At 42.1% G+C, this 26,229-nt stretch overlaps 2 protein-coding genes across 10 annotated transcripts in view; one reads left to right on the forward strand and one right to left on the reverse strand.

The window, feature by feature from the left end:
• MPPE1 (metallophosphoesterase 1) overlaps positions 1–13,866 on the forward strand; it is a 36,971-nt gene extending 23,105 nt beyond the window's left edge. For 2 of the 7 annotated variants that reach the window (XM_039548190.1, XM_039548191.1), the window contains 9 exons: positions 3,991–4,365; positions 4,736–4,844; positions 5,500–5,603; positions 6,127–6,207; positions 8,004–8,112; positions 8,925–8,996; positions 9,107–9,229; positions 10,034–10,174; positions 11,575–13,866. In XM_039548190.1, coding sequence (XP_039404124.1) covers positions 4,091–4,365; positions 4,736–4,844; positions 5,500–5,603; positions 6,127–6,207; positions 8,004–8,112; positions 8,925–8,996; positions 9,107–9,229; positions 10,034–10,174; positions 11,575–11,757 — 1,197 coding nt within the window. In that variant the 5' untranslated portion in view covers positions 3,991–4,090 and the 3' untranslated portion in view covers positions 11,758–13,866. The other 5 variants (XM_039548192.1, XM_010396294.4, XM_010396295.4 and 2 more) reach the window with 5 other exon arrangements.
• The window catches only part of GNAL (G protein subunit alpha L), a 188,558-nt gene continuing 172,504 nt past the window's right edge, over positions 10,176–26,229 (reverse strand). For all 3 annotated transcript variants that reach the window (XM_039548189.1, XM_010396290.4, XM_019283994.3), the window contains 6 exons: positions 23,919–23,992; positions 23,010–23,068; positions 22,641–22,761; positions 21,260–21,390; positions 19,162–19,229; positions 10,176–15,289 (listed from right to left, as the gene is read on the reverse strand). In XM_039548189.1, coding sequence (XP_039404123.1) covers positions 15,143–15,289; positions 19,162–19,229; positions 21,260–21,390; positions 22,641–22,761; positions 23,010–23,068; positions 23,919–23,992 — 600 coding nt within the window. In that variant the 3' untranslated portion in view covers positions 10,176–15,142. The remainder of the gene's footprint in view (positions 15,290–19,161; positions 19,230–21,259; positions 21,391–22,640; positions 22,762–23,009; positions 23,069–23,918; positions 23,993–26,229) is intronic.

Genomic DNA, 26,229 nt, shown 5'->3' on the forward strand with positions numbered 1-26,229 from the left:
GCAAACAGAAATTAAATCTATCATTAAATTATTGCAAAGGGGTTTCTTAAAAATGCTAAATCTCTGCCTGGATTTTTTCTTCAATCACAATAATAGTGAAAAATTGTGGATGAAGGAAGGATTTAGTGCTCAGAATTGGAAAGTGTATTCATAAAGATGGGTCAGAGAGTTTTGCATCATCAAAAGAAGAATTCATCAGAAGCTCTTATTTGGTTCAAGAGTGAGGTACTTGAAGAACTCTGGTATTTGAAGAGCTGAAAAGTGGGAGTGCAGAAAATCAGAGTCCACAAGGCAGAAATGTCATGTTGCTTCAGGGAGGGTGAGCTTGGAATGAGAAGAGACAACTCCCAGTTGCAAGTGTAGCTTGCAGAACCTTGTGGGATTTGAACCTGAACTTGTTTGTAAGGACATTCCACAAAAGTTTAACATAGTTACATTATAGAACTATATTTTTCTGAAAGTTGTAAATCTCTACCTTTGTGACATTGTGATGGGAGAGCTGAGTGAAAACTCCTTAGGGTAGAAACACTAAGCTTGCTTATAACCTGATACAGCTTCTTTAGCTTCATAAAAATACATGCACACTCCTGAGGGATAGGACTAGGAGCAGGATTAAGACTCTCATATCCTACTGGTTTTCTTAAGACAGTTTTATGTAGGTGTAATTTAATAAAGAAATTTGCCTCAAAGCATGTGAGGTGTTCAGAGTTGCATATTCACTAGGCAATAGGGAGGGGAAAGCTCCAGAACTCCATGTTCCTGCTCTGGCTATAGACCACTGTGTGCCCTTGTTTCATTCTTGGCTCACTTGCAAATTAAAGCTGGATAATGTCCTGAACAAGAGATGGAAAAGGGAACCAGAAAAGGAGTGATGCAAGTCTGCATTGCCAGTAAACTTGATGGAAGAAAAACAGGAGGATAGCATGTGTAACAGAAAAATTTTAGTGCAAAAATGCTTGTAACATTCGTTAATAAGTAAAACAAACACGAATCCTGGAGAAGAAAGCAGTGCCAGTCACTGGAGCCTTTTCCCCCACAGTGTTGTGGTACAAAGCTACACTTTTAGCGTGTTTAAACTTTGGCCCCGTTGTTAAATGATCCAGTAATTGTGCTCGTCCATCGGCTGATTTTTAAATGTTGGGCAGAACAAGAAACAGTGAGGAGTCCTTCAGTCTTTTTTCATAACTAAGGTCTTCCAGCTCTGCTGAGGGCACCTAGTCTAATGTTAGTCGTGAGCCGTGTAAGGGGGAGCGCCAGCAACGCGCTGCGCAGCGACGCGCGGAGCCGCAGCTCCACCCAGCAGTGGCTGTGCAGCTCCAGCGGAGGTCAGCTGGCCCGGCCCGGCACGGCACGGCCCGGCCCGGCACGGCACGGCCCGGCCCGGCACGGCACGGCACGGCACGGCCCGGCACGGCACGGCACGGCACGGCCCGGCACGGCCCGGCACGGCACGGCACGGCACGGCACGGCACGGCACGGCACGGCACGGCACGGCACGGCACGGCACGGCAGCGGAGCAGGCGTGGGCTGGCAGGTGGCAGAGCGAGGTGGGCAGGGATTTCTCTCAGCCAGTAGGAGGAGCTGTCTTTCAGCTCCATCTGCATCGCCGGCTTTCTCTGAGGTTGTTCGTGTTTTTTTTAATTTCCCTTTCCGCTTTTCCTTTCACTATCAGGAATGCTGGCAGTGTCGGGTGCAGATGGGGCACCTCTCGCAACTTCCACATCTGCGGTACAAATCCCCAAATAGTAACAATTAGCAGCAGAAACGCTGGAGGAGAAATGTATATGGAAGTGACCGGCTCTGTGGCATTGATTGTCTCTTGCTGCTTGTGACTTTTGAACATGGCAATTTTGCCTTGACGATATTTTTATTTTCTACTGATTGCAGGTTTGGTTTGCTGGTGTGGGTTTCTTTTGATGGTGTTGTTTTTTTTTTTTTTTTTTTTTTTAATTCGATGGCATCAGTTTGCTCTTGAAGATGTGATTTTCATTTGCTTATTTATTTATTTGCTGGACATGGCTAATGCAAGTTAAACAACTTACTGGCATTTTCTGTTCAAATTAATACTGTTTTTGTTGGAAGAGGGACTGTCTCAGACTACCAGTCTACTTCCAATAAAGTACTACTTCCTACTCTGCAGGATAGAGCCATATACATTTGTGTGTTTGGATAAGAATTTGCCTACCTTTTTGTCCTTGTTGCTGTGCCAGTTAGCAGATACCTCTGCTTTAATCTTGCCTCCTTGTGAGATGTACAAGTGAGGTGGTGTTGTTTTGGTTGCTAGTTAAAGGGCAGATGAGATGAATATGAAACAAGTTAATCAGTCTAAATGTGTAGTTCCACATACTGTGGAATTGTGACGTCTCGTCAGTGGCTTTCTCCTGCTAAATCAAGTTTAGATAGAACTGAGTTCCATGCAATTAAGTATTAATCATGCTACTGCTTGATAATGCATATTAGAAATGTTTCATGGTGCAGGCTAATGGTTCTTTGTCTTGAATAAGTACTTTGTAGTGCTGATATGGGAAGCTTGTGTTTGAAAATAAGTGGCTATTATCAAATAGGGGTTTTGGTTACAAAAATAATATAATAATCACGTGTCATTACTCAGTTTCCATGAGACCTAAATCAAATGGGCTAGTGCATAGGACAGTGAAGCAATTTAAATTTGTTCTGTGTTCTGCAGAGAACATAGTCCCTTTACTGTGACCATGCTACACTGTTTACCTTTAAAGAGCGGGGCTTTCAGACCTGCAGTGCTCTTCAGACTGAGACCCTGAGAGGCTGGACTTGGGATCTGAGGCATTTCCTTGGAGAGTAAGGGCTGGTGCCTCTGTCCTCTCCGCTGGGATGCTTTCTTGTGGGCACTTACCCTGAAAAAGTGTTCGTGTCAAGGGCTGTAGAAGAAACAGGAAAAATACTGGAGTTTCAAGAGGGATACATTCCCTGTTTAGGTTACAAGGTATCCAAGGCAGCAGAAAGCAGTAAATACAGTTACCTCACCAATTTAGTTCATTAGCTGTTTCTCTACAGCTGCAGTGAAGTTTCTTTTTTCTGAGGCTGAGATGTTTCTTGTTTTCCTCTTGTCAGAAATGAAGCAGCCTTAGTTAATTACCCGTGTATCTGTGCCTGTGTTCCTGGAAAGCTCCTGTAAACTTGTTCTGGAATAGTAAATTGCCCTTGGTTCTTGGAGATTACAATGAGCCATATTAAAGGTGGCAGTGCTATTGATGAGGTGTAGTCATGTTCTGTGTTTGTGCCAGAAGATATCCTCTGGGAATTGTTTAGCCTGGAGAAAAGGAGGTTGAGGAGAAGCCTTATTGCTCTCTATAACTACTTGAAATTAGGCTGTAGCCAGGGGGGTGTTGGTCTGTTCTCCCACATAACAAGTGATGGGACAAGAGGAAGTGGCCTCAAATTCCACCAGTGGAGGTTTAGATTGGATACTAGGAAAAATTTCTTCACTGGAAGGGTTGTCCTGTATTGGAACAGGCTGCCCAGGGAAGTGGGGGAGTCACAATCCTTGCAGGTATTTAAGTGATGTATGGATGTGGCACCTAGGGACATGGTTTAGTGGTGGACTTGCCAGTGCTGGATTAAGGCTTGGACTCAGTCTTGGGGCTCTTTTCCAACCTAAGCGATTCTATAAGAATCCTAATGGATTTTTTTTTTCTTTGTTGCAGCTGCTGTTCAAGCTAAGCTCTGTCTTTACCTGCCTTTGACCCCCACTCATAGTGTTTTCACTTAAAAGTTCTAGAAAAAGCATCATGCACCAAGATCCTGGCTGGCTTTAATCTGGTTTCCTTGGTGCTGGTTGGAGCAAGTGCAGTTCTGTGCTCTGTGTGCCTGGAGGAGAACTTTACTCTTCAGGTCAATTACATATTCCAAACCTTTCAGTGTGACAAGAAGCTGACACTGTAGGCCTTGCATGGTAGCTTTCCACAGGGAATGCTGACCTAATGAATATTTTATTTTGTATTTTATCCACAGGGATTTTGTGCTGACAAAAAGCCCAACGTGATCCTTTGAGTAGACCAAGGTGTTTTCATCCAAGAGAGAACCTGAGCCATTTTCTCATGCTGGTACTGCAATGCTGAGTTCTAGCTCAACCACTGTGAAGAATCTCCCTCTGAAGAGGAGGCTCTGTTTTCTGCTGAAACTCGTGTGTTTTGTCAGCTCAGTGTTAATATTTTGTGAATTTTTAATTTACTATGTGGTAATATTTCAATGCCGATGGCCAGATGTGAAAGGTGGAGCTCACACGAGTGAAAAAGAAACTTCAGCTTCAGTCCTAAAGGCCGTAATTTTAGCTGATACACATCTACTTGGTGAAATCAAAGGACATTGGTTGGATAAGCTAAGAAGGTAATTATTAATTTTTTTGAATAATCTCTACCCAGTTTTTGCATTTTTAGTAGTAGCTAATGGAACAATAATTCACTGTTCCATTAAACAGCAATTCATTAGAACTGTAATGAAAAAATAAACAAGCTGCTATTACTTCTTGCATGTGTTGGTCCTGATTGTATCATGGTGGAATTACCCACCAGGTTAAGATGCACCTACTGTCCTTACATCTGATTTGTAAGTATTTAATTTGAATTTCATAATATATTTTCGTATTTCAGTGTGTAGGAGCCATTTTCCCATTCCCATTGCTGGGCTGTGGCTGTGTATTCACAGCTGAGGATCCAGAGGTAAGGCAGTGATAACTGGTTCTGTATTTTCCTTTCAGGGAATGGCAAATGGAGAGATCTTTCCAAACTGCTTTATGGTTACTGCAGCCAGATATTGTTTTTATTCTGGGAGATGTTTTTGATGAAGGAAAATGGAGCTCACCTCAGGTATGACATCATCAGCTCTCTTGTTTCAAAAACTGGGGATTTCTTGAAGGAAATGGATGATGGAGGTTAGATATGCACGGCTTTGTTTAATTCTGCCACAGTTTTCCTGTTGGTAGATGTTTCTAGTCTTTTAGATAGGAGTTGAAATGTTGTGATTCTCCTTCATTTTTGGTAGTACCTTGACAGTTTTGCCCCTCATATAAAACTTACAAAATGTAAACATCTCAGTTTGTGCTTCTGTGTTACACACTTGTGATGGGCTGACCCTGGCTGGATGCCCAACAAAGCTGCCCTAACACTTCTCTCCTCAGCTGGAGAGGGGAGAGAAAATGCAAAAGAGACCTTCCTCCTTCACTGACCTTGGTGTCTGCAGGGCTTCTCCTCTCACAAATTCTCACTCCTCTCTCTGGCTGCAGTTGCAGAGTTTCCTTTTATGCCACCTTCCTAATTCTGTTATCCCAGCGGCAGTATCAGCCTTGGCCAGCAGTGGGTCCATCTTGGAGCCAGCTGGCATTGGCTCTGTGGGACATGGGGGAGGCTCCTCCCTGCAGCCCCCCCAGTACCAAAGCCTCACCATGCAAACCCACTACAAAACCAGTGGTCCCCTTCGATGCTGTGAAACAGCACTAATTTCTCCTTTTGTTTTTTCTTGCAGGCATGGGCAGATGATGTCAGGAGGTTTCGGAAAATGTTTAAGTATCCGGTTTCTACGGAGCTGGTGGTCATCGCTGGGAATCACGACATTGGGTTTCATTACGAGTGAGTCTTGTCAGTGAAAGGAGCACACAAGTGCTAGGAGTGAAGTGTCAGCATGCCCACAGTAACTGGTGCTGTGTCTGAGGGACCTGTTTTGTGGTTATACAGAAACTTTTTGATCATGATCAAATCAGAAAGGGTCGTAATTTAGAGTAAGGTCTGGGCACAAAACAGGTTTATGCTTCTCTGACTGTACGAGGGTTGTTCAGAGCTGATCCTTCTGCACTGACATGGAATTCTTGAAGCTGCTTTTCCTTGGGCCTCCTCCTTAGAAAAGTGTTTCCACTCCTGTTATCTCAGCACAGAAGAGTGTAAGTGCCCTCACTCTGCTGGTGCTTGCCCTGATGGGAAGGGCCAGAGCACACAAGGGCTGCCACAGCACCCCTGTGAGTTTCCTGAATGATTGTGTCAGCTGGATAACGGAGCAGCAAGCTGCATGAATGCTCAACAACCTGTAAAGCAACTGTGTCAGATGAGATCCAGTGGCAATTTCTTACCTCAGTTGTATTTTTGCTCTGTGACACAGAATGACTACTTACAAGGTAAATCGATTTGAAAAGGTTTTCAACTTTACTTCAGGAAAGCTGGTAACTCGGAAAGGAATAAAGTGAGTATATCTAATTTTTTTCTAATGAAATAGTATGGGAATGCTTAACCTAGAGCCTTTAAAAATTTTTTTTAATCATCTACCTTATGATGTGTTAAACCCCAAACACTTTGTACAGACCTGTAGTTTGATATGGACTGGAAGCTGTACTTAGAGCTAGGTAAATTGTAAAAATTTCCTTTTAAATGGAAAAGTACCATGGAGTCAGAATCCATTTCTCTGGTTTGCCTTTTATACTTCCTTGCAGCTGGTAATGAGCCATGGCTGTAAACAGCAGGATTCATAAAGAAACACAAACCAACCCCCTCTGTGTTTACAAATTAGGAGTTTCATTAATTTTAATAACTTCTTTAGTCTGCAGAACTTAACCCTTGTTTGAGGAATTCTGGAACACAGCAGTTGCATGTCCACGGTTTTTCCACAAGGTGGGGTAATAATGCACAAGCTGGTTTTGGCTTGGAGCAGACCTCGGTGCAGTTTGCTCTCACAGCTGTGTCCCCGTGGCTGCACTTGCCTGCTGTGTGCCCTGTTACCTTCAGACACCATGCAGGAACCCGATGAGGGAACGCAAGAGTGGGTTTGTGGAAAGGTTCAGATTTAGGAAGGGAAGGCACACTGCCCCTCTGTGTTTGTCACGTGTGCCCTCGGGCTGTACTCACTTGTGGAACCGTGAGATTCAAAACCTACAGGTTTACACTGGTTCCCTTAATTAAGCAAACATTATAAATGTAATTAAAATTAATTAAATTATAATTTAATTAAATTATAAGTTTAATTTAAAATTCTGAACCGGTCTGGAAATGGTTGTATCTCTTTTAGGAAGATCTCTGAGCTTCATGAATGCTCAGTATAAAGCTGTTGCTTATCATGCAGATGTGGGGTCCTGTAGATAAGTATTTCAACTGTTTAAAAAATGTCCCCTTTGATAAAACAGCACAGCAGAATTCTTGCATGCAGTTGCAGATTGTATGTCTGGTGTCCATTAACTGCAATGAGCTGCACTATTAACAAAATGTTCCTAGATAAACTATTTTACAACAAATCTGTGGTATAAAAGCAGCTTAATTTGCTAAAAGAGAATTAAGGTTTTTTTGCTCTTGACTAGTATCTCTTAAGTGAAGGCATTCAGCTCATTTTTGTCATTTAAACAGATAGTTGAACTGGGGATGTATCTCAAGCTGAATGTGTGACTAAATGGGTATGAATCTTATGGCAGAGGTTCAAAGTTGATTTGAAATCTACAGGGAAAGCTTCTATTACAAATAAAATCCTGTTTTGTGTGTCAGAGACTGCAAAGTACAAAACTAAGCTTGTTCAGGGCAGCCACCCAAATGCAGTGCTGTTCTGCTTTTCAGTTGTTCTGAAGAAATCCAGTGTCTCAAATTCTGTCTCTGAGGTCTAAACTTTGTGGGGAGAGAAGTAAGTTCTCCTTTCCCTCAGAATTTAGAATTTAGTGATGAACTTTTAACATTCCGCTAGAATACAACTTAAGTATTCATTAAAATAGAAAAAAATCTTGAAATGTAAACATGAAGCATAAGGTACATTGTGCAACCTAATTAACAACCGTATAACGGAGCAAACCAGGCAGAGACATGGCTACGGTACACATATTCAGAGGAGGATTTATAGCACATGATTTCAGGAGCTGTTACATTCTGCTGTTTTGTTGAGCTGTGTCCAACTTAGGAACACTTGCATTTTATAAAATGAAGTTTATCCCATGCGTGTGCATGAACAATGAAATGCCTTCCTGTCCTCCCCACTTCTCTTCGTCCACCTCTGGTATTTTCCAGCTTTGTCCTAGTGAACAGTGTAGCCATGGAGGGTGATGGCTGTGCTGTCTGCCGTACCTCAGAGGCAAAACTTGTGGCACTTTCTCACAAACTGAATTGCTCCCAGCAGGTAAGAGATTATTAAACATGTGATTACAGCCAGTGACTCCTCTGCCACAATGGGAATGATGATACTGTAGCATAGTCAGGATAGAACCAGACTCTCCTAAAAAAAATCTGCTTCCAATTCACATTGCAACTTGTTAGCAAGTCTTTCTCTCCCTCATATCCCTCTTAACCATTTTTACCCAACTATTAACTGTTGCTTTGCACTAATGGTGTTATAACTTCCTTGTCAGTAATCCTCCCTTTGACTCAAGATAAATAATCCTGCATTTACATTTATGGATATTATTCTGTTTTATAGCCTTCAAGCATATTCCTTTAGTTTCCTGATTCTACTGCAGTCCTTTCCTCGTAGCCTAGCAGTGTTTTAATTGTATTTTTTCATCAAATCCAATTGCTTCTTGTACTTCCTTCCTCTTCCCTTTTTCATAAGCTGACTGGATGCACAGTAGGCAGCATGACTGACTGGGCTGGCAGTCAATCAGGAAACCAGCTCCCAGTGGAAAAATTGCCAGACTCTATCTCCCTTGGGCTGCCCTCAGACTCCTTTGCCTTGTTGGTGCAGAGATCCTGCTGCTGCTTTCTGCAGTCAGGAAGAGCACAGCTGTATTTACAGCATGTACAGAATGGGGAGTTTCACCAGTCCACAGTAAAACTCTTAGAAGTTCATACAGTGGGCAGTATTTAAACACGACTCTGAGCTAAACTGCTTAACAAAAAACCAAAGCCAACAACCACCCCACCCTCCCTAACCCCTTAAAACCTAGCTATTGCTTAATTACCTTCACCCCTTCTATGGCTTGATTTTATTCACAGAAACCGAATCACTCCAACAAAGGATGCCGTGATGTGGAAAAGCTTCCAGCTTCAGAACCCATCCTTTTACAGGTGTGTTAGAGGTGGGGTGAGGCAACACATTGACATGTTTTTGTGGATTTATTACTGTTCCAGAAAGGCTGGATCATTAACAACTGATCGTTGCTTTTAATTACTCCCAGCATTACCCTCTCTATCGGAAAAGTGATGCTGAATGCACTGGAGAAGATTCCGCTCCTCCAGAGGAGAAAAACATCCCCTTTAAAGAAAAGTATGATGTACTGTCTCAAGAGGCATCACAAAAGGTTTGATTTCTTGGGAACTTGAGTGGCAGTGGGTGGGTGAGAGGGGGACATGAGTGTAGATATAAATAGATTAAAAAATGGTGATAAGGCTGTTGGCTCAGACAAAATGGAGCACAGCTGCTCCTATCTAATGAGACCTGTGAGAGGCTGCTTGCTAGAGCTGCTCCCCTGAGGATCATCACCATCATGGCCTTGGTCCTGCCAGATTTCCCAGGTACAGCTCCTAAGTCCTGGCACTCTTAAATCTGCTGTGGTGCCATTACCTCCACTTCAGCATGCTGTACTTCCTGTGCTGTGTGAATTATTGACACACCTGCTATGAAGCCACAGTTTCCCAACACTTTGAAAGCATCGCTTTTGCTGAATTAGTAACTGCAAGAAAATGTAAACTATCCCTAAAAACTTAATGGTCATTATTTCTTTCCTTCTGCATAAATGTCTTCACTCAAAGATTGTCAGTACAAGATTCTTTCTTAGACGAGAAAATAGCATTGCTTTACTAAACTCGAAGTTTTTCTCTTTGTGATATCCATAGCATGCTGTTGCCTTTGTTCTTCTGATCTGTATGACAAAAAAAAAAAAAAGAAAAAGCCCAGTACTTGGGATCAGGGCCAAAGGAGTGTGATTGATATTGCAATACCAACACATTTCTTACTGGAAAACAGAAGTTTACAGAAAGCACTTTGTAAGAATATTAGAGTTGCCATAATTTCACTCTGTTCAAAGAAAAAGAAAAAGGGATTTTAAGTTCAGTTTCTTTTTAGCTGTGACTTAATTTTTGTGCTTTACCAATTTGTGTTCTAGCTGCTATGGTGGTTTCAGCCCCGTTTGATTCTCAGTGGGCACACTCATAGTGCTTGTGAAGTGCTGCACGCAGGGAAAGTCCCAGAAATCAGTGTCCCGTCATTCAGTTGGAGGAATAGAAACAATCCTAGTTTCATCATGGTAAGTTTTAATTTTTTATTTTTGTCAGATAACTTTCATAAATAAATCAACATGGCAGTCAGCTATATTTTAAAACTGATTCTACCTGTAAAAACGAAAAATTAAAAAAAAAATTGCCTACCCACCCAACCCACTCAGTACACTGCATCCACTTTATAAAGTACATCTGTGGGAGCCACATGTTCTGTGTGGTACAAAGCAATGCTGTTAAAGACCTAATTAGTATCTGGGTACATTTTCTTAGAAAGAGGGTGCATTGTAAACTATTGACTCGTAAAAATAATCAGTATTGTGCACTGAACAGTAGAAAGACCAGTTTGGCTTGGCTGATTTACCAACTATGAAAACAAGACTGTATCCACCTCAAACCCTTTTGCATGGTGATCATGGTTTTCAAACGTGTGCATTAATGCAGTGAAAAGTGTTTGTGATGTGCCCACAGTCTGCCTCCTCATTGCCAATTCACATTTTATACAGTGTGTTCGTTATGCTTGTGCAGGCAGTTCCAGTGCTCAGTATATCCTTAGAGGTAAATCAATTAGTTCCCCAGTTCAAAAATAAAACAGAACTCTTAGAAACTTGGAGTAAGAAGCAAAACCTACAATCTGTTTACAGAGTAGTCTGTGACTTGGAGGGGGAAATCTTTTATGTATGTTTTACTGCTGTTGAGTTTAGACTGCTTAATACGCAGATAACCCCAAACATTTAAATTCATTTTATGCAACTGTTAACATTTGTTGTTGAAAGTAGTTCTGTTTATTCCATATTCCTGAGAGTAGCTGCCTTCAAACTACACACACTCTCTGCACACGCCAGACAGTGCATCTCCACTGCAAAACAAGAGGTTGACTAATTAAAGTTGCATCCTCTTCACTACTGTTTTAACTCCTCAGCCTTGATCCATTACAAACTTTAATTTAAACTGCAAAGTCAAGCCAAAAAAGTTCTTTGTGGTTGAAATTCCTATTCCTAATTTGGATTAGCCAACGTGTGTTTTTGCAGCATGTACTGGGTAAGGAGGAGGGCCTGGGGGAGGAAGGGGCACATTCACAAAACCTAACTTTAGCCTGGAAAGGCTCCTTCCAGGTGGATTTACAGCAGCTAAAGTTAGGCTCCTCTTGAAGGCAAATCAGATGCGGAGCCCAGCTCTCTGTTTATGCTAGATGGGAAGATTGGCCTCTGGGCTAATGTTGGCCTGGTGAATATTCCACTTAGTGCCCAGCACGGCAAGGTATGGACTCTTCAGCCCCCTGGGGAAGGCACTGGTACTAGGAAACTGGCCCCAACCCTTGCCACCCAACACAGGATTTAGAAATTGGAGATCTGACAGCTGTGGTGTTTACTCCTGATTCAGAACCCACTGTAACACAGCAAAGTGACAGTCTTCATTTCTTTTCCAGGGCAGCATAACACCAACTGACTTCTCCCTCCAAAAATGCTTCCTTCCATTTGAGAGCAGAGTCTTCACTATCTACTGTGCAGCAGGTGCTCTGCTTGTGATCCTGGTACTAGCTCATGTTCAGCTTCTCACTCCACCGTTTTATTTTGCTCAGCGTTTAATCAGTAAGCATAAAGCAGTATGAAGAGCCAGACATCTGCATTCAGTCACTGAAATACCAAAGCTGAGAACAGTCAAACATCAGACTATATTCATGCCAGCAAATGACCTAATTTGATTGCTAGTCTGAAGGCAGGTTGCATTTACACATACCATAGAAGTCCTATACAGCTGATATGACTACTACAGGATAAATAATTAACTGAAATGAACGTTTCATGCTGTACAAAAATACTGTATTCGACAATCAAATGAGTCCTTTTCCTGCTATAATTTTTGTATCAAATATGTATATTAAAAGTGTAACTGTACATTATGTAAATCCTATAGCCTCATCACTTGTCTGCACTTGTGTCTTACCCTGGTGGAGGCTGAATCTTGCAAACTGGAAACGTTTCTCTGTTTTATTGCTGCATGGCCCTTCAAATGTCATACTTGTGTTTGTTAGGGTCAGGCAGAATCTGGATGCATCAGCACTGAGAGATGCGGATTTCCGTAGCCTTTTTAGGGTGTCGTGTAAGGGACTGCGGTTTGGGACAAGAAATCTTCTGGTTCCTGACACAGTAAATTGTTAGCTGACTATAATTTGCAGTTACCCATCTACCAGACAACAAGGGGAAGAAGCTTGAGGATCCAGTTTGCTGACACACACTTGAAAACTGCTTAAAAAAGAATTAGGGTGACACCTCAAGCTGCTGCTTTCAAAAAGATGTGCTATGATGAGCTTGAAAGAAGAGGGCCCTATTGCATCCCAGAGATCTGTGTGGTGAGGGGCCCTCCAGTCGCCGATCTCCTGCAAGAAGGAAGGTCAAATACAGCTGCAGTAACATTATCCTATGCCTTGGCCCTCAGTCTATGGACAGGGAAAGGAATGTGTGTTCTTTTACATTCCACAAGTCCTGTTGACTTTAGTGTAGTGTCACATTTTGAACTGCACTAGCTCCTCTGTGGGGAGGCAGAGGCCACCAGCTGTGCCACAAAGATAAAATCTGAGCTCAGCGTCTTCACTGTGTGGGGGAAGGTGGGACAAACCCACTGCTGCTCCCCACCCACCCCAGAAAAAACAGAGGGACTACTTCACACCAGGACCAGTTTTCCTGCTGATGTTCCTGCAGAGGCTGGGAGCTCTAACCTGAACTCCTGGGCTGGGGCTAGTTTAAAAAAAAATACTATATTTTGTTATTCATTCTATTACTTTCTTTGGCATGAAAAATAAGATAATTTTGGGAATTTTGTTTACTATTAGCTTATTCCACCCAGCCTTTCACTTTTTGGGAAATATGACTAAATTGATCATACATATTTCTGGGAAGAAAAAATGGTCATATTATAGTATCTAAAATGGGATTGTTTTCTATTCAACTGGAAACAAGTTCTCAATTGGTCTGTAGCCTGAATTTCAAAAGATGACTGATTTGGGTTTATAATCAATAACAATACAGTAAAAAGCTAATAAAACCTGCTGATTTATATGCCAGTCTGGGGACTGTGTTAGCTCTTCATCTCTCCCTAAATTTAAAATGAGGTTGGGGGAATGGTCCGAAGTGTGGTAAAACACTCTATAAAGTAATGTAGTCTAACACTTCTCTAGGTTTCTGTTATTGCAACTGTAATTTTAGACATTTGTACAGGTTATCTTGGACACAGGAAAAGTATATAGTCACAGACATAAAACACCTATGTATAAAATATAAAGCAGTGTTATAGTTACTAAAAAGGACATGCCTTATTGCTACAGCAATTCTTGCTTTTTATATATTGTACTGTACCACAACTTGTTTTGAGAATGTCATTTGCATAAATTATTCAAGTTTGAGAAATATTCACACATTTTGATTCTACAATATTTAAAATAAAACAATTTTCTAATGTGTCTCTTTATTAAAAGAGAAATAAAAATGTCATCTTGTAATTCTCTTAGGCCAGACACAAGGGTTTATACACCTTTTTTTTTCTTATCTTCTTTCTCGCGATTTACTTGCACAATGAAAGCCGCTGTTGGTACAAAGATTGAAGAGCTCTATATAATGGTGCTTTACACATTCACAATCGGTCTGTGCAATTGTGAAGTTCTATGAATGACCAAAGAATTACCAAACATATTTTCTAAATATAAAGGACAAAAAAAAAAAAAGAAGGAAAAAAAAAAAAAAAGAAATCCTTGGTTCCCATTAAAACAACACCAGGTTGCAATTTGGACACTTGAATGAATTCCAATGTTTTAAAGCTGAGACTTCAAAAGAGAAAGGCATGTTTGCTGCAACATCCGGTGACTGTAATACCTTACTTGGAAAGGTAAGTGGTTAATTTGCATAATTTATAATTTTTATACTAAAGAGCATTTTTATATAAACCAGAAAAAAACCCCTAAACTCTACAGATAAAGTTCTTACCTCCAGTCACTGCTGCAGGTAAGGTTGACATCAAGCTGTACAGCGCAATCAAAAACATACTTACATCTTAGCTCATTTTACAGGTACAGCCATAATCAAGGCACAAAGATCTTCTACAAGTATTTTTCTTCAATAAAGTTGTACAAAATAATATTACATTTTACAGTCTGTACAATATAATAAACCAGCAGTAAAACAAAAAAATATATATAGGGAGAGGACTGTTGTCCAAGAATGATCAGAACTAAAAGGATCATTTGTGGACAGCACAAATAACATAAGTGAGGGTGGTAAATTTTCTGCCCAGATGCAACAGGCTGAAAAGTAGCTGTAATTCAAATGCCTGAGGTGTGCAGAGACACTTAGCTCCAAAACCCCAGAAAAATTGCTTTGTCTTCACTGTTCCTCTCATTATCTACTCTACTTCCTGTGCCAGTAACGGCTTAAAAGAGGAGGTCACTTTATCAGTTGACCTGCAACTCAGAAATGCTAAAAACTGTGACAGAGTAATAAATATTGTGGTGCTGCTACATTGTGTGTCTACTTCCTCAACAGTATTTAATAACCTGATACAAAGTGCATTAATCTTTTTTTTCACCCATCAAGTACTCTTCAATGTCACGTTAAAAAGGAAACCCACACAGAGGGATAGGTATGACTTTAGTGTCATCCAGCTGACATACCGGTCTGAACTGAGGTTAACCTGCTGGAAAAAATTTAGCAGGTCACGTTCAGTTTAAAAATAACAAAACCTAAGGGAACAGAGGTAGCCAAAGGGCTTAGTGGAATGACGAAGAAGTGGCATGTCAAAATAAAGCACAAAAATAGTCCCAAAAAGCATGAAGGGAAAATAACCCGAACTTGCTTCAAATCAGCTTTAAGGTTAAACAATTGAAAGTAAACAAAGTGAAGAGACTGACATTTCTATAGTATATTCTTCCACCCTGTGTGGGGTAGTATCAAGAGAAAGAGTAAGGAGCAAAGAATTTAAAACCACAGGTTCCACGGTGATCCCCCTCACAAGAGTTCGTACTGGCGGAGGTGCATCCTCTGAATGATGTCTCGACAGTCGTTGAACACTCTGCGGATGTTTTCTGTGTCCACTGCACATGTGAAGTGTGGGTAGCAGTAATGCCGGCCGTCTCCGCTCGCTGTACTTATCCTCTGTGGAAAGAGGGACGCAAAAAAAAGGATCAGGTGCCATGCCATGAGAGGTTTCACATCTCAGCAGTCTACAGACTTATGGAGAACCAAGAACTCCAGGAAATCTATATATAGATCGCTGAAATAAGTAAACAAAAGGAAGGGAGGGCTGTGGTCTGCTCCAGTCCGAATGACAAATTTGAAATGAAGATGACAAAACATTATGGACACTGTTACAGGGTCAGTACAGGAGTCCTGTGTGGGAGCCACCAATGCCATCCTCAGCTGCCTCTGCTTCTTGTGTTACTTTCACTTAGAGCACCTATTAAGCCAGCTGAAGGCTTGGTATCATCACTGAGCCCAGAATTTGGCGGAATTATCAACAGAGTGGCTGGGTTCACACAGAGTAATAAAGAATGCACAAATCCAGTCAACATCAGACCATGCAGAATTGCATTTTCTCAAGGCTACTGCACAACTTTTTAGGTTCTAACTTAAAGCTGCCCATGGTTATCTTGTTAAAATTTCCCTGGGATCTTAAAAAATATATTTAAAAAAAAAAAATCCTAATTTTTGTTCTGTATTACTATAGGGCAGATAAATATAAATCCATTCTAGATCATTATCTTGCAGAATATAGATGGAATGGCATGAAAGTAGGAGGTCAGTTTTTAGGACAGTAATTTTTATAACTATTTTCTAAATTTTACTATAAATTATGCTGGCTAAACAACAAAAGACAGTGTTCTATCTCACTCTGGCTACACTAAATATTTTTAACACAGGATTTATTTTACATGTAGGTTTGATCTTTTAAATACCTGCAGCTACAGATATGCAAAGCTATAGACATTTAGAAGCCATGATTTACATAATTAGATCAACAAGAAATTGCAGATTTTTCCCAGGTAATTTAGGTAATATTAGACATTTAACACTGATTACACAGGGGTGTTCATACACAGTCTAAAAACTATTTTCTTACCATGCTCCTCTCAATACCTAATTCAAGGCTTACCCTCATGAAAATAGTAATAAATGTCTGCTTATGTTTATCATGCACTGATTTCACTCATGTCTATGGCAATAAGCTGCCCACAGTGTTCTGATGACACCTGGTTACATACACATCATGCCAAAGGATGTATTTTCAAAATATTAGGGGGTTGTCTGTTTTTGTCACTGGACAGTTCTTGCAGTCCTCTCATGTGAAGATAAATACAGGATTTTAACTGTTACTTGAAACTTATTTTGAATAGTAGCGTGTCACTCAGCACCAGTTCACAGGGAGAAAAAAAATCCCCTGGGACACTGATGAAAGAACATTTGCTTTCCAGGCAGGAATATTTAATACTGGCATCCCTACACTGCAGGGGTCAGGATGACATGCAAATTCGAGGAAGCCTGGTCTGTGTGTTTGAACAGCAGCTCCTTCACCTCCCAGATTCAGGTTTTGTAAAAACCAGCAGGACTGGAACCAGAGGGGCCATGCCACTGTTCTAACAGGGGTCACACTGGGGATGTATTCAAACAAAACATCAGCAGCTGGAGAGCTCTGTGTGCAAAACACCAAAACAGGGCTGGGGGACAGCCTCACCAAGGAGTGAACACACACACTGCCTCCAGGAAGATTCTGGGAGGAGAAAGGATGTGCCTGAGCTGAAGAGCAGAGGATTTCCCACAAGATACGTTTCCAGGACCAGGAGATGCCCTTGCCAGCCCAGCCCTGAGGTGCAGGCACTGGCTGGGCTTGGGTGCAGCCATCCCTCCCGCGCTGTTCCCTGACTGAAATCCGACAGATCCCAGCCCTGCTGCCCAACCTTCAGGGGCCACAGCCCCCACACCAACCCTGAAACCATGAGCTGACATCTTTTGCCTTTCTAATCCTCCTGTACTACTGTGTAGCAATAGTTCCTGGAAACTTGGTCAATTTTAACTTCCTACTAAAATTACTCAAATTACAGGCTTTAAATTTGCCATGACCATTCCTACAGCCAGGCAGAATTTTAAGGGGTGCAGCACCATGGTGGTGATTGTCACGAACATCCATGGCTTATGCAGACCTGCTACCATGACAAAAATCACAATCAAACATAATAAACCCAAGTTTCTCTGAATCACGCCTGAAAATTTAACAGAGTGGGACAAGGAAAAGGTCATAAATCAAGAGACTTTGGAAAGAAAATATAAAGCAAAGCCAAGGCAGACACAGGTAGAAAATACAGGCCTTTCTTTCCTGGCACCTGGCTAAGGCCATCAGATCCTTGCTAGTCTGTATTTCTCCTGTGCCCTTTTTCACTCCCTCTCTGAAACCTCAGCCTTTTGTGCCTGACCCCATGGAAGTAGAAGTGACTGTTTCTACTTGGCCTTCTCCCACCTCGCCCTCTCCAGCATGGGCACGTTCCTCAGAGCACGCACAGCCTGTCCAGACCCTCTGTGGGAGGGGTCACTTGCAAAGCTCTCAATTCCAACAGCCCAAGAGTTCAAAGCAACTGTTTGGATGACTCCATCCCTCTGTTCCATGACACTGACAAACCAAGCACAAAGCCAGGAGACAGACGTGTTGCAGAGGAGACGCTCTCTGCCAAACCTGTGGCAGTTGCAGGGAAATGAGGGAGAAGCTGTTCTGGCCCCACACCTAAACCCCAGGGACTGCCTGGCACCTGGCAGGTGCTGGCCCCAGCCCAAGTGCTTCCCTTGCCCCCAGCACCCACAGGGGTTTCTTATGTGGCTGCAGTGCCTATGCCCCCTCCCTGCTTCATAGGTGGCCTCCTCTGTAATGCCAGTGAGTCACGGCAGGTAAGGACCTCGCCCTTGATGTGTTTTTTTAAATCATGAAAATAGATAAAGGCAGGGAAGTTTCACCCCAATTCCCCCTTAACTCTGATCTCTCAGAGCCACCCTCCTTCCAGACTGGATACCGTCATCTGCTTCACAGCATCCCAGCATTACCACATGAGAGATTTATCCTGAAGTGAGTTTTTCTGGTAACTCTTACGTTAACACAGCGCAATCTGACATTTTTCCTCAGGATCTGGAAGGCTACAGCGGCGAGTGGAAATCCCCAAAGTCTGAATACAGTTAATTGCTTCTTACTTGGTGCGTCAACAGCTGTAAATCCTAACAATGCTTGTAAATGCATAATGACTTTAAAATTCTTAATGCTAACGACTCAGTTTGTTATCTCAAACATACACATATAGTTTCTACCAGTAGGGCATGATGGATGAGCTTTGGCTCTGGTCTCTGTTACTGCTCTGCACTGTGGAAACAGCTCAGAATGAGCAAAGCCACAAGTGATACTGGATTAAACTCCCTGTTTCTGACCGCAGAGCTGGGCTGTGATTGTATGCCTGACAACTGCTTTCACCTTCAAAATGTAAACAGCACCTCTTCAGCTCCAGCTACAGAAGAAACCTTAACTGCAAGAAAAATGTGACTAGACAAGGAAGCGTTCTTACGACGCCTCAGTAGGGCCATGATACCAGTCCTAAGGTGAGGCAAACCTCCTAACTGGCATACCAGATTTTTTTTTTTTTTTTTTTTTGTAATTCCTGCTCTCAGCTGACCACTGCTGAAGTCCTTGGAGGAATGCAGGATAAAAGTATGAAAGCCTATTTTTTTATGCACGGACTGTACATGACCATTCTAAGCACTAGCACTTACTGTGTAACAGTTTGCATGGCAGGTGACTTTATATGAAATGGGCATAAAAATGTGCAAGCACTGACGAAGGTTCTGCAAGATGGGCAGCTGAAAAGAATTAGGGAATTGCCAGACGTTGTCCTCTCCTTCTAGCTTTCTGCAAAACCCCATCAGTTTTCCCTAAATAAACTCTGCCATCTGTCAGCATTTCCTATGATAGAATCACACATAAGATGAAAATTACTCACTAAAAACTCATCCCGGATGAAGAACTTGGCTCTTGTGACTTTGGGGTCTTCTCCTGCATCTGGTGTTGCTGTTAAATTAAAAACAAATGACATCAGACACACAAAAAGCAAACAATCACCTACTTGTAACAAAAGATCTAATAAGGAGGAAGTAGCCCTTCAGTACAGAAATTGAAATGTTAAATATTAGAGGAGATTCCCAGGAGGTAATTCTAAAATGAAGAGTTACTGTAAAACCTGACTATGCGTACAACGTATTTTAGGAACCTGAAAACTGCTGAAATCATTGCAACAATGTCATTGGTCATATCACAAAAAGGCTTACTCACATCCACAAGTTTGTTCATATAGATATAAAACAAGTGGGAGTTAGGGCTTAGCTTTTGTCAGAAAATATGACTAGAAAAAGCAGCTGAGCTGTTCAGTTTCTGCAGCAGAACAGAGTCTCCTGAAAAAAGCTTCTGCAGGCAAGAACGTGGGTTTAAAAATGGTTAGTCCAAAATGACACCTGGAAAAAATGATAGCATTGAAAGATCTTGTGATGGATATATATAAAAAAATATATTTTATTTCCAGGCCCCAAGTCAGCAGAATACTTCAGATATATTGCCCATCAAGGGGTCCTGGACTAAATTCTTGTTGAGCAGGAAACCTGTTGATCAGTATTAACTGTTTGTTGGCAGCTGAAGTTGTCACTATCTAGGCCATGCAATGACTGTATTTACCCTAAGTGTGAAAAACAATTGGGTGAAGAGATAACCTATTTATCTCCTTTCAGTGTTATCTCTCATCTAAGATACCAAAATCAGATGCTTATAAACATAATATTGTAAAGGGCAGAATTTATCAGAACATGGACATCTATTGTTCATCCATAGTGCTGGGGGTAAAAATAGAGCAGCAGCACAATCAACAGCATATTGGAATTCAGTGCTGCTGCCCTTAAATAATGTCAGCTGAAATTGAAGAATAAGTGAACAACCACAGGTTAAAAATAGAGAGCTGCTTCATGTGTGAATATTCTGGATCACTCTACATACCCACTGTGAAATCCCTCTGAGAAATACCAAAAGCTACTTTTTTTCTGACAATTGGATTATTATTTAAAAATACTGAAAATTCAATCAAACTCTGTCTATGTGGTGTATGTTTGAGAAGGGGAAATCTAGGTGATGGAGACAAGATTTCTTCTGAAAGCCCTTAGCATTACAAAACAGATGCCAGATCAACTCAGATTTTAGGACAGTTTATTTATCCTCTGCACCTGAAACTCAGAATCACAGTTGTGAAGTTCCAGACCTCAATGAAGGCTGAAAATAGCTTATCACCATCTTCACCTCTATAACCTAGACTGCTGGTGGTGGTTGATAGAGAATGAAAGCCTTTTCCAAGAGGTGGCTGCAAGCAGCATGCCAGGGGCATCACTCAGGTAAGGCAGAGGCAAGTGGTCAGAAAGTAAAAGTTCTACCACTTTTGCTAGACAGAGACCTGAGATGTTTGGGAAGCTCTCTGCCTGGTACAAAACTGGCATAATACTAGAGTTTACCTCTGCAGTATGTTACTGTGGTGCAGGAATCATTGCACTTCTTGAAGATAAGAAACTGACTGCTCCATCACCACAGCTCTCTTCCTATCTACTGATGTGGTCTTCCTCCATTAAAGTTCCCTTGATGGTCTACTGGGCTTCACATCAGTATTTCTAAAACTGAAATTTACAGTGTTGGAGGACGCAGAATGGCTACAAAATAAGTCTCATGAATCCCCAACAAAGCTCAGCACTGTGGGAGGCCCAGGCAGAAGCATCTGGCAAGGGGGAGAGATGTGTGGCTGCTTTGCTCTCCTAGGACTGGTGGTGCCTCCCAAACGGGGAAGGCAGGTGCTCTGGAGCCGGAACCCCTTCAGACCCTGCCCACACCGGGGTGCCTGTGAGCTACGTGCTGCTGGCATGCTCCTTACCTGACCAGCAGCTCCTGTGAAGAACAGTGTGTGCTTGTGAATGTGTGTGTGTGTGTGAGAGGCAGAGAAAGAGAGACAGGGAGAGGATCTATGGGCTGGGCAATGCCAGCAGGTCCAATCCCAGCATGGGGAAAAACCTTACCATCCTCAGGTACAGTATAATGCGCGTATTCAGGAAAGTAATCTTCAATTTTTGATTTCCCTGCCAAGACTTTTTCAGCCAGCATGTCCTGTTTATTCAAGAATAAAATGATAGAAATGGTCCGTAACCACCTGTCAAAAACAAACCAAACGTTTGTGTTATCTCTCACATGTTAATCAACAAAAATGTATCACATTGATAGAAAATGTACTGGCTATCCCTGTCTGGACAGTGTGAATAGTGTAGAACATGCTTCAACAGAAAAAGAAAGATGAACTAAATGATTGTTTCAAAAGGTCTTCACCTGTGCTGGTGGGTACATTTCTAGGGTCAGTAAATACATTTATAAAAACTGCAGTGGACATTGCTGAAGGGAGTAGCTTCCAAAATTTTTTCTAAATTCTCTTTTAGATATCAGGTTGGGAAACTGATGACATTTTCTAGAAGCACCACAGTTCACAACCAGACATTACTGTCTGCTTTATTTGTTTGTGATAAAGTAAAAAAAAAAAAAAAAGGCTAGAAGGCTAGGCTAGAAATCTCCCTTCCCTCAGACTACTCTGTCTAAGCTACTGTTCATCCGCACAGATATCCCATCTTTTAGGGTGGTCTGTATGACACCTGATGAATGAAAAGAAAATAATCTCTCTTTTCTTCCCCAGTTAATCCATCACTGTGACAATGTGCCTTGGGATGCGCAGTTAACATTCTTCCTTCACTCTACCTTCAATCACTTCTCACTGCAGAGCATCCTCACACGTATGTGCTGAAAACTTCATTACCTTATTTTGTGCATTGTTTTTATTTGTTCTCTACCAGGAACCCATTTGGGTTGCTATTTGGTTACGTACCTATGGTTTACAGGCACTGTGGCAGAATGGCAATTTAATGGCAATTCCAGTTAGGTTAGATCTGAAGCATTATCCCCCACGGCAGAGGTACCCTGTGCTCTCAGAGATGACCCTTAGGAGAGCAGCTGCCCAGGTAAGGAACAAGCACAGCGAGCTGCTCCTGCCACTGCGTTTGAGGAGATCAAATGTGCCTCAGAGGATCTCGGTCTCAGCCAAGCAGCACAGTGATGCCAGAAGAGGGTCTCCCCTGCCTCCCTCGTAGCAGCCAGCCTGGGTGGCTTGCCCTTTCCAAGCTGTCCCCACGCCCTGCACCATTTCTGGCAGGAGTGGTGAAACGCCGCATGCACTGTCCCTGTGCCACGGCCCCTGCCAGGGAGGGGTGCCACCATGGGGACACCCTGAGACCTGACCCAACCTGGGTGTTCTCTGAATAAACAATCTGACCCCATAGCAAGGGGAGTCCTATTCTGTAAGGAGTTGAACTGTAATTAAACTGGGGAGGGGTGGGTGGGAAATGAAGTTTGCTTTACCTATTATTCCAGATACTTTTGAAAAGGTCCAGGGATTCCCGTAGTCTGTTTGTGTTATTGTCTTCCCTTATTACCATGTTGTAGCTGCTGCAAGCCACAACGAAGATGATAGCTGTGACATCTGGGCAGAACACACAAAAGAAAGGCAGAAGGAAAGAAAGGAGAGAGAACAGAACATCTCTGTTATCCCAGCACATACTCTTCAGGGCAACACTGCCATTACTCACCAATCAGCCAAAAATACTAAAAAAAAGTTATCTGTAACACTGGACTCCTGTGCTAGTGAGATACTGTGTGTGGATATGAACACTAGGCTGCTCACACCTCAGAGAATAAGTTCAAAATAAAATATGGAATGTTTTTACTTACCATTAAAGCACTGGATCCATTTTCTTCTCTCATCTCTCTGGCCACCTACATCAAACATGCTGTTAAAAAGCCATAGGATGTTATATCACTTATGTGCACTAGGAAAAATCACACGAAGCATGCACAGCCCGAGGGTTCAGTTTAAAAATCTGACAGCCCCAAAGACAGAGGCAGTAAAATATCCCCTGAAGAGGAGAAAGATCTGCTGATGCTGCGCTGCATGTCAGAGACAGCTGCACTGCTCCACCTGCCCTGCTCTGCCAGGAGAAGGCTACTGAACCCATAAAATGAGAAATACACTCTTCAAGGACAAGCATTGGCCTTCCCAGTCCACAGAAGTGCGTATGACATGTAAGGCTGGACCCACTGTACTATAAACCAGGACAGGTTTCAGGGTATTTTGATGCATGGTGGGGAGAGGGCATCTCTATATGGAGGAGGACATGGAGGCAGCTCGGCCCTGTCAGCACTGCCACCTTTCTGGGCAAGAACTTGAAAGAGAAGCCACTCTGACTGTGGGTGTTTTACAGAGACACAGCAAAAAAACCACAGAGCTTGCAGCCCTCTGGAAGAAGGGAGGATTCCCACTGACTTCTGTGAGCTCTCATCCCCAAAGGTATTTTATGATTTTACAGTGCTATACCAATGCACCAGTTTTTACAAGCAGCCACTCACAACCCTACTATAGACCACTACTAATATACATAACTAATAAAAGCTATTTTTTGCAAAGTATGAGGTAATTTTACTAGGACCTATGGAAAGAGAGCTAAAAAGCCAAATCAAACAACTAAAACCTACCCAACTCCCACCCTAAGCCTACTATACCACGCATACCTGAGCACAGACATCTGAATGGAGTTGTTAAAAATTAGTATGATATTCATAAACCATTACTAATAGACTTACTGGAAATTTACTTTATCTACTTGAAATCTTGTTTCAAAAATCCCTGATGTCAACACTCTGCATCTTAATAGGTCCTGGAAATAAGAACACAGAAGCTGATTAGTAAGGCTTTTTTTCTAACCCATTTTGTTTTTAAAAGCTTGGAATACTATTTTCCATGAAAAGTCTTAGATGTTTCATTTAATTAAAGTTCAATCAGACCTCTTGGTAAAGTGGCATTTGTCTGTACTGACATGGTAGATAAACTTAATCATGATCACTGCATTTGGTTTGTGCACACTCAGAAAGCAGGAGACCCCATCTGTGTTCTCCTTACTGCCCACTGAAACCTGTTCTTGATGGTCATACACCTTGGTATGTGATGACGATAATGAATTCTAAAGTTACATAAAACTAAGAAAAATGTTATTCATGTTGTAAAGTCAAGTATTCAAATGTTAGAAAACTCCAGATTTACAGTTGCCCAGGTAACCTTAACTCTGCCCTCTTTTGTACTGAATGAGACAGGAATCCTATCGAAATAATAGCTTGTGACTGAGTAATTAAAGCTCTATTACAGAGCACAAGGGAACAGAATTTAGGTTGTACAGAAATGTGGCATTTCTTTCTTATTTTTTAAACTAGGGATACTTTACAACTTAACTGACTTCCTTTCAATAATTAAAAAATAATAATTTCCTCAATTCTCAAGGGGAGTAGGCAAAAGCGATATATGATGCCCCCTTCATGGATGGAAGGAGGCAGCCTGTGGTGCAGAGTGCAGGCACAGCTTGACTTTTCTCCCCTACCCTACCATCTACTGCTTCTGGTAGCCAAGGCAAACCATGGCTGCTTTGACAGCTGCATGCACTCAGCTGAAGGCCACTTATTTAACACTTTCAGTTATTTTATATGTTACTGTCATTTTCTGTCGCTTGCTGACATTTATTTGTTATGGTGCACAAAAACCCCCAAAAACCAGAAAGCAAGGGAAGAGAGGAAATTAGTGCTTTTCACCAGTTAATTCAGCAAGGCAACTGATACAGCATAGCAAAAACAAAAGCAAAAGAGAATCCCGCCCTCAGAGCAAAAGTTTTCCACCTGCCAAATACCAAAGGTGTTTTCTGGTCTTTCAAGACATTTCTTCTCAAAGGAAGTACCAGGAAAAATTTCTAGGTGATGAAAGACTACTTCAGGTAGAGAAAGGCCTCCCAGCAACAAACAGGCCAACACTAATGCAAACAATGAAAGCAAAAATGAGGCTTTTCTTCACTGACTTCTCTCCCTAGGTGAGTGATATCAATGCTAAAACCATGAGGTCTAGATGGAGCAAATCCCAGTGCTACTGCTTTGGTCTGAAAATGTCCTGAGTTCTTGAATAATTGATCCTATACTGAGTCGACTATAGGACACTCTTGTGGATATGGACCTAAACTAGGTCTGCAGGAACAGGCTCTGCTCTGCATGTTTCCTTGGGTGATCTATGGCAAGTCACTTAATTTCTCTGAATTTCAGTCCCTGACTGCACGGTGAGATTTGACAACTCTGTTTTTTTTTAAGGGCATCCACGTGTTACATGCCTTGCATGGTTAGACTGAATTATCCAGTGCAGGGATTCTCTCCTGCCACCTGTATTTGCAGCTTCTGATGTGGGCCACAATCTTGGCTGAGACTGCTAGATGACAGTGGCATAGCAGCACTGAAAAATAACCACTTCAGAATGTTTGCTGAAGAGACATCAAAGGAAACCACACAGCCTGAGCTCAGGGAAGGCAGCCAAGGCCAGGCAACGCGGTGAAGCCCCTTCTTATTTCAAGGCTGCCCCAGTTCAGCCTTAACATGAATGTGTTTGTCACTAGAGCACTCCAGCAAGATGTGTCACAGCATCTGGGAAAAAAATTTACTGTCCTGCAAATAAGGCTTAAATAGAAACTCTGCTGCCCACAGGAGATGGGCACAGGCTGCAAAGAATGGATCTGCACACCTGCAGACAAGTCTGCAAGTTCTGCTGCCGCCACTGGTGCTCTCCCCTGAATCTGGACAACAGATCCACTGCAAGCTTTTGCCTCTGAAGAATCCTTCTGATAGACATGGGAAGTCTCCCGCTGGGATCACCTCCATGATTGAAATAAAGCATTACTTCTGTGTAGCAAAGGCTGGTGAGGGAAGCCATAAGCTTCTATGTTTCTGCTTTCTGATTTTTGTTCCATTCACCCTTTTTTGTGGGACACAGAACAGGAAGAGGAAGCAAGAAGACAAAATTGATGTATTACAGGAATCACCGACCTACAAATAACAACAGTAGAAGACAAGTTTGCACCACCAAAAAGCC

The sequence above is a fragment of the Corvus cornix genome, chromosome 2 (genome assembly GCF_000738735.6).
Source record: "Corvus cornix cornix isolate S_Up_H32 chromosome 2, ASM73873v5, whole genome shotgun sequence".
Taxonomy (NCBI): Eukaryota; Metazoa; Chordata; class Aves; order Passeriformes; family Corvidae; genus Corvus; species Corvus cornix.